Genomic DNA, 12,088 nt, shown 5'->3' with positions numbered 1-12,088 from the left:
GCTTTACGCTGATGATATTGTGATATTTTTACATAAAGTATAAAACGAGAAAAAAAGCAATCGGCAAGCAGAAAATGTGCACTTCATTCCTTGAACATTATACGACATGAACACCCTCATTTAGAATTTATTTTAATGTTTATATCAAGTACTTTTTCAAAATTTTAGAAGGAAATTTATGTCGTGATTCAGCATCATTTAATCTGTAAGACGGTGAGAAGCCATATATTTAGAAGCCTAGAACCTTGAATTCTTATAACTGTTGTAATCCTGAGCATTGTCTATTATGTTTGAGTTAAGACAATTGAGAAAGTGTGATTGACTCAAATTATGGAAGTTTCTGAACCTGGAGAAATGGGCATAACTGAAGGACCTATGAATTCTGTCTCTACCAGAAAATCCTGAAGTAGAAAACCTGGTTCTCAGTTTGTAAAATTCACCTGAAAAGCACTTAGGACATGCAGCAGGACAATAAACGACAGAATACAAGAAATGGGTCGAAATTAACATTTTTAGCATGGCCTAGTCAAAACCTGTACATAGTCCCATTCAGCTTTTGTGGTGTGACCTTAAATAGACCATCCATGCATTGAAACACTCCGTTGTGACTGACTGCACAACTGCTTCATGGGAGTTATGGCACAGCCATTTATGTGGATTAGAGGTCAGTTACTTTTTCACATAGAGTCAGGATGCTTTGGATAGCATTTCCCCTTAACAAATAAAATAATTGTTTGGAAACTTCTTTTTGTATTTACTTTATCTTTAATATTAACATTAGTTTGATGATCTGAATAGAAATCTGCAAAATTATTTTACATTGTACTGTACACTAAACAGTATTGCATGCAAGACTTCTGAATAATCTCTTCATAGCACAAACAAGAGCTGAATGTATTAAGAATAATGAAAAAAAAAATCTAAAAGCAGCTCTAGTTTGATTACACAGGTAGTGAAGGGTTTTTATCAAAAGATGGAAAAGGGTCGTCTTTACATAACTTTTGTGTAATAACTTCTCTTAGGATAAGTGTTGCACGCCACTGATCACTAGTTTGATACAACTTGTTAATTCCAGGGTGGTCCACTTTCCAGATGGTTTTTGCACAAGACTGGATTTTTGTCTCTTAACTGATCGTTAAGATTATGTAAAAGATTATTACAAGAAGAACTCGTTTAACTTCACAACTGCGGCTTATCGTACACCCGCCACAAATTAAAGGTGTCATCTGATCTTCATTTGGCTCGGGAATGTTGAAAGTTCAGAGTGACTCAACAAAAACCGGCCAAGTATATAAATCAGAATTTGTTCAGATTTTATTTGATCAACTCTACTTTATTTCACTAACCGTACTTTAAATAGTTGTTTTTTTCTTTTTGTTCTGTCTGTTTTTTTTTACTGTTCTTGCGCTTAACTTGCAAAACCTTCTGTGAAATTCAGTGCTAGCATGTACAAGATTAAGAACATATATAATCATACGTTTAAAGCGGATGTATCTTTGTAAAAACACTGCTACAAATACATCAGGTTTACATTTCTTACGACTGCTGTAGGAGCAGATGCAGTTTGGAACTTTACTAGATTCCCCTGAACGCCTCACTTTACACAAGCGGTGACAGTCTGGCGAAGCTCCGTAACTCGCAGCACCGCGAAGACCAACTGAAGCAACATCCCTCATCTGCACTAAGGAGCTTCTTTACATCATGGACGGGAAACAAATCATCAACTTTGGAGCTGGACCTGCCAAACTACCTCAGTCTGTAAGTTTGCAGCTGCTCGTTTTCTTTGCTTGCATGTGTCTCGAAAATCTGCCAAAAATTCCAAGCTAGTTTGCATAGATTTCTGCCTTGTTCGTAAAGATCTTTTTGACTATCTGTGTTGAAACATGATTTTATTTTGCTGATGCACCCTTGCAAATGTTTTTTTTTGTTTATGTTGCAGCGTTTAACCTCGTCTTTAAATCGCGTGTCTTAACTCAGGGTACTTCATTTTTCCATGTGAAATGGGTCATTTTTCCCGTCTCGTTGAGCAGTTATGCGTGAAAACTGGTTGTTGGTTTTAGAGCCTAGCAGATGGTGGCAGCTCATCAGACTGAAAACTGCTTGCTGAGTTGCATCAGCCTTCATTCATTCATGTGGAAACCCGCTTCTTCTATTGCCTTTCACCTGCAGTTATAACATCCAACCTCTAGATGGCAGAAAAAACAGCTTGTTCAGAAGACGAAATCACAGCACAGACTTACCCAACAACTGCAGTTTTCTGATTAGTTTAAAATATAAAAAAACATTTATAGAGAGAGGTATATTGATCTAGACCTGTGAAGACAGATGAATTAATAGATAAAGTTAAAGAAATCTGAATGCTGGGCGTTAATCTTGATGATTAGATATAGAGATAGACAAAGATCTACATGTAACTATTTGGAGGGATAGCTTTAAAGATATAAATTTATTTCTGCTAAATTAAACATTTGGTGAGTAGTGTTAAACAATGACTCTCCAAGTCATCAGGAAACAGGTGAGCACTGTTTCAAATCCAGTATTAAGGAAAATATGAGGTGTTGGAGTAGGTCCGTCATTTACCTTCATCAGGTTCAGATTTTCCCTCACTCATAAATTTGCAGGTGAACATTTTTTATTCATGCATCATTAAAATCTTTAAATGTTCGATTAACGGAAAGCGGCAAGTAAAGTTTGCAATAAGCTCATTATTTTTAACACAAAATGTTGAATGATTGTAAAGTGTAGTGTCTATGATGGCGTCAAAACTATAATTTCAAATTCCAATCCAATAACTACAAAAATAACCAATACATTATATTTCCTTTAGCTAAAAGCAAACAAACAAACAAACAAAAAACAACAACAATAAGAAACAAGAGTTAATTTTGTTCAGATTTATGTTGGATAATAAAATCAGTTTTAACATTTGCTTTTAGCTATATTCCTGTTGATTTTTGAAGCTAAGGGTATTTATTTTAGCCAAATGGAAATTATTTCCCACAGTAAAGATTAATTTTAACCGCATGGCAAACATGTTTCATTGAAATCAACCTATTCTGGTTGTTTTCTGACAAATACCAAACCTCCTGAGTACAGATTTACATTTAACTGTTTTTCCAGCTGTTCAAACGTTATTCTTGCAAAACATTTTTCAAATCTGTGAAACACTGATCAATATTAGTAATGAAGAGATGCTTTATCTGCGATGTGTTGCAGGTGCTGCTTCAAGCTCAGAAGGAGCTTCTTAGCTACGGTGGCCTTGGGATCAGTGTTCTTGGTGGGTAGGGAAACTGATTTGGGATCAGAATATGTCTGGAATCTGGTGTGAATATTATTGAGAAGAATATTTAACGTGCTGCGTTTTATTCCTTAAATCAGAGATGAGCCATCGATCAGCAGATTTCAACAAAATCATCAACAAGTCAGAGAGTCTGCTTCGAGAATTGTTGTAAGTGAAATTTTTAGTATTCCATCCATTGATCTGTCCATCCATTCCTCCATTTTTCAGTTTGTAAAACTTGCCTTTTGTTCAAATATCCATTAAGTTTGTACTGATTTATTTTTTTTTCTCCACGAAAAATTTTCAAACGCTGGACATTTTAGTCTGAAAAACTGTGGAATGTTGACTTAAAAATGATGTTAGGATTCAATCTTAAATATATATGTAAAACAAATTATAATACTGTAATAGTAATAGTGATCATTTATAAAAAAAAATTTTTTTACATTTCGGTATAACATGAGCTTCTGCTTGTTTGTGCGTAAACCTGACCTTGGCTTGGCTTGGCCGTCGTAACACAGTGACTTCTGTCTCCACAGAGATATCCCAAACAACTACAAGGTGTTGTTTCTGCAGGGCGGGGGCTCTGGACAGTTCAGTGGCGTTCCCCTCAACCTGATAGGTCTAAAAGAGGACAGGTGCGCCGACTACCTGGTGACCGGCACGTGGTCAGCTAAAGCTGCAAAAGAAGCAGAGAAATATGGCAAAGTCAACATCATCCACCCGAAACTGGACAGTTACACGAGTACGTGTGCATGGCAATGTTTCATGATGTCGTCATCTGAGCACAGAAGTTGATTTTTTTTCCAAAAGAAAAAGTAGTTTAAAAGAATATCTCCAGATCTTAGAAGTGGGTCATTGTGATTCAGGCTGCATCCGGAAAGAGCCTCAGAAGAATCTGGCAGCTTTTCCAGCATATTGCGTAATCATCAATAGACCCAACTACCAGTGAAAGACTCTGGAATGAAGCTGCTTGTTCAACATGGTTGTGTCTCTTTTGAGTTCTCACAGGGACTTTTTGTACAGTAGTACTTGGAAACCTTAAAAGTACTTTTGAATCATCATTATGTCAGCAGAAATATTAATTTAAACTGAATTAAATAAATATTTAATTAATGAAATAAATATTTAATTAATTTAAAAAAAGGTATGAAGGGGCGCTTTACAAAGTTATGCCGAGTCCAATTCAGTCCAAATTGAGTTTTTCTAATTCATTCTGGCACAATCCAGTCATTTAATCAGATTTGCTTACACATAGTGTAATTTAACCTAATTTCTAACATGATATAGTCAGATTCAGTTGATCAGGATACAAAAAAGCAAGATGTATGAAAGGAAAAAACTGAGAAACATTAAATAATACCTAAGACGTCATTTAAAAAAGTAATGAAGATGAATAAACAAGATTATTTTAATGACTTAAAATTTGTTTATTCTGCAAAGTTTTTAAAAGAACTGTGTGTATAATCTTTCTCATTGTGAAATTTATTTATTTTACAAATATAGCAATATAACAGGAGTCAGCCAGAGTTCTCCAAATAAAACATTGATGCTCAACTCGATAAGTTAAAAATCATGTAGAAATTCTAGAAAATAGTTTAAAAATGACTTGTGGGCACTTTATGGATTAATATAACATTTTAACAAAGTTGATATAGAAACTGAAAGAAAAGCCAAGAGTCTGGAATAAGAATAGTTACATATTTGTAGAACACAGTGGTCAAAGTTTCATAAGATGGAAAAAGATTAGCTGAACCAAATTTTATATTTGATCAATTTTATTGAAGTAAATCATATATACACCTGGAGTTTGGGATATTCACATTTCCTTTTTGGACCATTTTTGCTTTAGTTTATTTTTATTTATTAAATATTACATTTCACTTTTGACACATTTATTTACTCTATTAGTATTTAAAGAATTAAGCCTCTACTTTGAATAATTATTAATTTAGCTTTCATTTTGTTTTCTTTGTGCTTCTTCCAGAAATTCCCGACCCCAGCAGCTGGACCCTGAACCCATCCGCATCGTACGTGCACTACTGCTGCAACGAGACGGTCCACGGTGTGGAGTACAACTTCACGCCTGAAACCAACGGTGTGGTCCTTGTCAGCGACATGTCCTCCAACTTCCTGTCACGGCCCGTAGATGTATCAAAGGTGACAGCAAAATAATTTTACTTGTTTCTCCCTTTCCGCACTCGCCTCTTAGACATTGATGAAAACATTTCTCATGTTTCAAGTGGTTGTGATCTAACACACCTTCCTCATACTGGCAATGTGTAGTTTGGGCTCATTTTTGCCGGCGCCCAGAAGAACGTAGGTTGCGCCGGCGTTACAGTGGTCATCGTGCGAGAAGACCTGCTGGGCCACGCCCTGAAGGAGTGCCCCATTGTGCTGGACTACAAGGTGCAGGCTGACATGAACTCCCTCTACAACACTCCTCCATGTTTTAGGTACATACTTTTCTGTTTACGGCATGAGGACGTATCATTCACACAGATTAGCTCACAAGTTTAGCTGAAGCTCACTTAAAACAAAAGAGAGCTAACCAAAATGTTTTTGCTGCACAGTCAGAAACCTTTATTGAGAACAATGCAGATGGAGTGAGAGAGAGATTTACGTTCACTCTTTTTGTCTTAAGATGTTTAGCATTTTGTCAATAAACAGAAGAGCAAGAGTAGATTGTTTTTTTTATTTGTGTCAAATCCTGTTTATTGGCTTCAGCATCTACATCATGGGTCTGGTTCTGGAGTGGATCAAGAATAACGGAGGTAGCGCTGCCATGGAAACACTCAACAAGCAGAAGTCCTCCATGATTTATGACATCATCAACTCTTCAAATGGTTTTTATGTGTGAGTACTAAAGCTTCAGAAAAGTAACTTAAAATACTACGTGTTGCAAAACCCCCCGGAAGAGACGAGGCTAATGCTTTCAGAGTGAACTTGTTAAACTGTTGTAAAATTTAGCACAGAAGTTTCACTTCACTGGTCTCGGACACAACCCATTACTCTACAATAACTCTGCTGACAGGTTTCGAAGTACTTTTCTTTTGGTTCCATGTGATTTAAGAGAGAAAAAGCACCCACATGCTCCCAGGTTTTTGCACAGTTTGCACAAGTGGAGATGTTTGGTCATAATGTACTGCGCTATTTTGGGAGAAAACCAAAAATAGCAAATCAGCACAAACACTTCACCAGTAGTGATGGTATGGGCCTTTGTTGGAGACAGAATTGGATCACTTTACACTCATTGAGTAGACTATGAAAAGTGTTCATGGGTCAAAAGTCAGGTCATCTCTCCAACTTAAACTTGACCCAAATCTGTCAAAGACCGGGACGTTTTATGTCCAGATGACAAAAGCCCTAGATTTGAAAGAGGGTAAAGTTTCCTTTTACCATCTTTGGAAATACTACATCTAAATAAGTTGACCAATTTTATTTTTTAACTTTAGGCTATCGATCAATCTAAATTGCCTTCAGAGTAATAACTCATACTTCCAATTTAGTTATTCACATAGCCAATATAGTTGACCCTCAGATAATACTAATAGTTCTGTAACAAAGAATAAAGCCTCACTATTTGTGTGGTCATCCACTGGGTCAGATGTCCTGTGGACGCTGCGTGTCGGAGCCGCATGAACGTGCCTTTTCGTGTTGGGAAGAAAGAAGGAGATGAGTCTTTGGAGAAGTTGTTTCTGGAGGGTGCAGCCAAGCGTGGAATGATTTCACTGAAAGGACACAGGTCTGTATTGCACCTCGTATTGTTTCACGTTTACATTTTACCATCCTGCTCTAACTGAAAGACTAAGGGACTTTTTTGTAGACATGAACAGGAGTGTTTGTCTCCCCCTGCAGGTCAGTGGGAGGAATGCGTGCGTCCTTGTACAACGCTGTAACTCTGGAGGACACTGCAGCCCTTGCAGACTTCATGAGAAGTTTCCTCAAAGAGCACCAGTAAACTAACAGCACTTAAAAGCACAAGTTGTCACTTTGTTTTGGAAGATTTTCAAAGTAAATGTTGAAATTTAATGTATTGAAAACGGTTATTAATTATTCTCAATGGACTAACCCCACTAATTCCAAATTAGTCTTATTTACGTATATTTTATGTAGCAGATTGCTTTATTTTTGTTGACTAATACTGTTTTAGTTCCTGGTACTTACATTACAATAAATGTACTTTGGAAATTTTCTTCATTTCATGGCTTTAAGACTAAATTAATTGTCTTTGCTGACTTTCTAATTATAATTGCTCCAAAATCCTTAAGGCTGCATTAGGTAGCATTGATAAAAATGTTTTTGCTTATTTATTGAAATATAATAAAGACAATGGAAAACAAAATCAAGCATGCACAAAAACCTAGGTATTCTCATTGGATCATACCTAACTAACTCAGTCTCTGCTATCTTAAAACATTGCTAGCATAAAAGGTTCCTTACCAATACACCCAAAAATGTTAAATGGCCTGTACTTGTACAGTGTTTTATTTAGTCCAGAGAACTCCAAAGAGTTTTGCACTACATTCATTTACCCATTCACACACACGTTCACACGCTCATAATAAAACAACTGGTGCATGATTTAATTTTTAGTGTGTTTGATTATTGTAGAGGTATCTGAGGGTTAACCAGACAGCTGCAGTTTATCCAAAATGTTGTTCTGATAAACACCAGGAAACAGCAGGACCATTTTACAGCATGGATTAATCATTGTACTGGTTTCCACTCACCCGCCATTTACATACATTACCCTTATGGCTGCTCAGTGGCGCAGTTGGTAGCACTGTTGCCTTGCAGCAAGAAGGTCCTGGGTTCGATTCCCGGCCGGGGTCTTTCTGCATGGAGTTTGCATGTTCTCCCTGTGCATGCGTGGGTTCTCTCCGGGTACTCCGGCTTCCTCCCACAGTCCAAAAACATGACTGTTAGGTTAATTGGTCTATCTAAATTCTCCCTAGGTGTGAGTGTGTGTGTGCATGGTTGTTTGTCCTGTATGTCTTTGTGTTGCCCTGCGACAGACTGGCGACCTGTCCAGGGTGACCCCGCCTCCCGCCCGGAACGTAGCTGGAGATAGGCACCAGCAACCCTCCCGACCCCATTAGGGACAAGGGTGAACAGAAAATGGATGGATGGATGGACCCTTATGGGTAGAAAATAGACTTAAAGGAAGGCCCTAGATGTTATTTACCACTGGTTAGAACAACTTACCCACAAAGGTCAAATGTTGTTTTAGTCAGTTAATTTCTATCATGTCAGGTTTTTAGTTAGATTTGCATTTAATGTTTCTCTTGATATACTTCTTATTTTTACTCTAGTTTAAAAAAATGGTATTGTGTTTTTGTGCATTCAACAATTTAAATCATATCATCTGGCTACCAAGTAGATTAAACAGTTCTAACCCCATGGATTTTTGGCTGCTGACAGATTGAAACCAGTTGTATTTGCACTAATCAACCGCTAGGTGGAAGTGTTAGTCCAGAAACACTTTTTCTAAACTGCAGACGAGATGAGAAACTGCCATTTAATTTAATTAGTCCTTTGTATCCTATAATGTCGTATATAAAAAACATTACCTATGAAAGCACATCCAACAAGGTATTAGTATAAATAGCCATTTATATGTTCAGGTGATTCATTAGAAAAATATTACCAGGAATATTGATAAAGGTAGATTTTAATGAAAATTATATGTAGAATTTGTTTCTTTATTTTATGGCAATATGCAGCGAAAAAATGACAAATTATCAGACTGAAGAGGTGTTTATCTCACAACCACTGGCAAAAAAATGTCCTCATCAGGAGGGAGAAACTATAACCTTCACTGGAAATATGCTCCCTGCTTTACAATGTTTTATAAAATAAAAAAATAAAAAAATTAAAAGCTTTCTCTCAATCTATTGGTACACAAATACACCCACTTTCCATACACAGAAGCATGCTGTTAACAGAGGTTTCTGTGGCGATACCAGGAGATGTGCATTTTCAGAAGCAAACATAGTTCCTCAGTCAATTACAGCTTTTCTGCTGGTGCAAATTGATGTATGGCAGTAAAATGTGTTGGATTTGTTATTTTTACTAAACGGCTCTTATACTGGGAAGAACTGTATAAAATAACATAACACAGCACAAAAGATTGAGATTGTAATCCACGATGAAGCACAAAAAAGAAGGCAGATTGTCTCCTCTCTGATTCCAGCCGGTGACCTGAGGAGATGTAAGAAAAAAAAAAAGTTTCCATTTTCTTACTTTCATTTTAAGATGTAATAAAACACAAGGTAAAGTTGATCCAGCAGTTATTATTTTATATAACATCCCAGATGATGCTTTCCAAAAAGTAATTTTGGCTGTTAGCAAATATCAATACCAAAAGCAGGGGAGAAAAGGCTGGCTGCTGCTGTTGACTGTGGATCATGAGGGAGAGAGATGTTGGTCCTGCTGTGTGAAGCTTTGTGTGCTGAACGGCTGACATGTTCCACTGCAGGCACATATCGCTTAATGCCTGAAATCTTTGCGTTAAAAAACATCCTGCATCCCAGTTTTCTGAAATATTCTGAAGCTTATGTCACGGTTATCCTAAATTGTATGCTGAAATGTGTTTGTGAGTCTCATTCTTTCATTTTGCTCGTTTTGGTCATTGGGGAACTTATGAATGCCTTGTCTGCTGATTTGCTGGCAGATTTCTGTAGGTTTTAAGGCTGTTGGGATACTGAGTATGGCATCTAAAAAGATTTCCTTTTTGTAAGACAGCCTTTAATTCAAAGTGGCTTTGCCCCAAAATGAAATAATAATAATAATAATAATTCTTTGAATATTAAAGGAAAGACTAAAGGCTGAACAGTTTTGGCTTATTGGTGTTCTGCAGTTATAAAATAATGAACCTTTCTTTTAAAATAAAACTATGGTTTTTATTCTGTTACTCCCCCTAACAATCACAGAAAGCTTATTAAAAAGATAAAACGTACAATGAACACTCAATTAAAACACAAAAAATTTTATTAAAATGAAACAATTGTAGTGTGAGTGCACAAGAGAAAATTCATAGAATTTCCAGATGTAATTTGATGAAAAAAGAAGTTTTCTGCAAAGACGCATCAGTTGTACCAACCACCTGTAATCGTGAAAAATATAAACTCTCATTGAAGGCTTGTTTGCTTTTGTAGTTCCTGGAAACATAGATATTTAATACAAATTTGAACAATACTAAAAATCATGCACAAAAAATTAAAAGGATGTAGAAAAGACCTTGTACTGAAGTAAAAAAAAAAGTATTTTCTGATAAAGAATTAATTAAGACTCACCCACTTTTAATCCTACTTGAAATGGAAAGAATCACAAATCAGCATTCCACATCACATGTCTATGAAAGGAGTATTATTAGATGTTTCGAAATACAAGTGAAGCAAACTGTCAACATGCCCAGGTGTTGCCTTTAAATCAACTTCACCCTAAAAGTGGATTGCAAGATGCTAAAAGTGAAAGTCTCCTATGCTGTCCTCACATGACCTACAGTATATCAGGTGACTCTGCAATCAGAAACAAACTGTACAAGTTTAATTTTTAACAGGAAACATTTGCAAAGAGGAAACCCGGCTGAAGGTCAGACTGAAGTTTGTGAGAATGCTGCTGGAATAATGTTCTTTGGATAAATTAGTCTGAAAACTGAATTATTTGGACACCAGAACAGCAGGACCTGGCCAAAATAATGTAATGTGTTCTATTAATTATACAGAGTATCATAGGAAAGAAAATGTGACACATTGGTTCTAAAAAAAGAAACCAAAGCTGGACCCTGCAACATGATGATGATTGAAAACATACCAATAAATCCACCGAGGGCTGGCTGAGAATTCACAAATGGAAATTCATGGGCCAAGTCCAAGCCGTCATCTCCATCGCTCTAAAATGCTCTGGAGTGACTTAAAACAGGATATTTAAACAAGAACCCCCCCCAAATATCTCGCAGCAAAAGTGAGGCGACATTTCAGCACTTACTATTAAGATTGCAGTTTCCTAACATTTCACATAAAATGCATTTTATGTGAAATCTGTTGCTTAGGGAGTAAAATAATGTTAACACTTTTGCTTTAAGTGCAATTAAGTCAGTTTCTTCTCCGGAGGTGAATAAAAGCATCAATATTTGAACATTTAATAATAGCTGAATAGGGAGTGTCCTATTTTTTCACAACATCACAGACAGAGTAAAAATTTGAGCTGCTTGAAGTAAAGTGATCAATAGCAATCAAACAGCAATTAAAACGGTTATATCTGCAAATGCAGAAGAAACCATGCTTCTTTGGGCTGTCATTTGCAGGAAAAATATCTGTTTATGACTCAAAAAGTCCTTCGTAAAGGTAATTTCACTAGCTCCTTAACATTTGCATATCATGCAATTGTTAATTTCCAATCCTTCAAAGCAACTATGTGTTATTATGTCTATGTCACCAGCTCCTCATATTCTAATGTCAGCCTTTTCTATTCTGCCAGGAAACCTAACTAAAAAAAACAGAAGAAAAATCCCAGAAATGTTGTTCACGATGCTGTTGCAGATCCACCTCAAAGCAAGAAAAAAAGAAGATGAAAGATAAGAAGGAGCAGAGAGGCTTTGAAATGCGAGCGGGAGTTAAAGCAGAGATGGGAGGTTGTGACAGGATTGTGTGGTGATTCTCGGCCCGTCAAGCCCATTAATGTCGAGGTAATGCCACCGGCGAGCAGCAGTAAGACTGTGATAATGAAAAACACCGGGGAAGACAATATCAAATGGCTCCTCTACATCCTGCAGTGGAGATTAGTCTACTCCAAAGCAGGGTG

At 36.6% G+C, this 12,088-nt stretch overlaps 1 protein-coding gene across 1 annotated transcript; it reads left to right on the top strand.

Annotated features, from left to right (window-relative positions):
• Nucleotides 1-1,544: 1,544 nt before the first annotated feature.
• psat1 (phosphoserine aminotransferase 1) lies at nucleotides 1,545-7,473 on the top strand. Its single transcript, XM_028034084.1, has 9 exons — nucleotides 1,545-1,758; nucleotides 3,217-3,277; nucleotides 3,379-3,448; nucleotides 3,820-4,025; nucleotides 5,268-5,440; nucleotides 5,567-5,736; nucleotides 6,008-6,136; nucleotides 6,888-7,025; nucleotides 7,139-7,473. The coding sequence occupies exons 1-9, from the start codon at nucleotides 1,702-1,704 to the stop codon at nucleotides 7,239-7,241; spliced, it is 1,107 nt and encodes a 368-aa protein (XP_027889885.1). The 5' UTR covers nucleotides 1,545-1,701; the 3' UTR covers nucleotides 7,242-7,473.
• The last annotated feature ends 4,615 nt before the right edge of the window (nucleotides 7,474-12,088 follow it).

Source organism: Xiphophorus couchianus, chromosome 12 (assembly GCF_001444195.1).
Source record: "Xiphophorus couchianus chromosome 12, X_couchianus-1.0, whole genome shotgun sequence".
Taxonomy (NCBI): domain Eukaryota; kingdom Metazoa; phylum Chordata; class Actinopteri; order Cyprinodontiformes; family Poeciliidae; genus Xiphophorus; species Xiphophorus couchianus.
The sequence above is the reverse complement of the archived record's forward strand: the minus strand, read 5'-3'. Positions and strand labels throughout refer to the sequence as shown.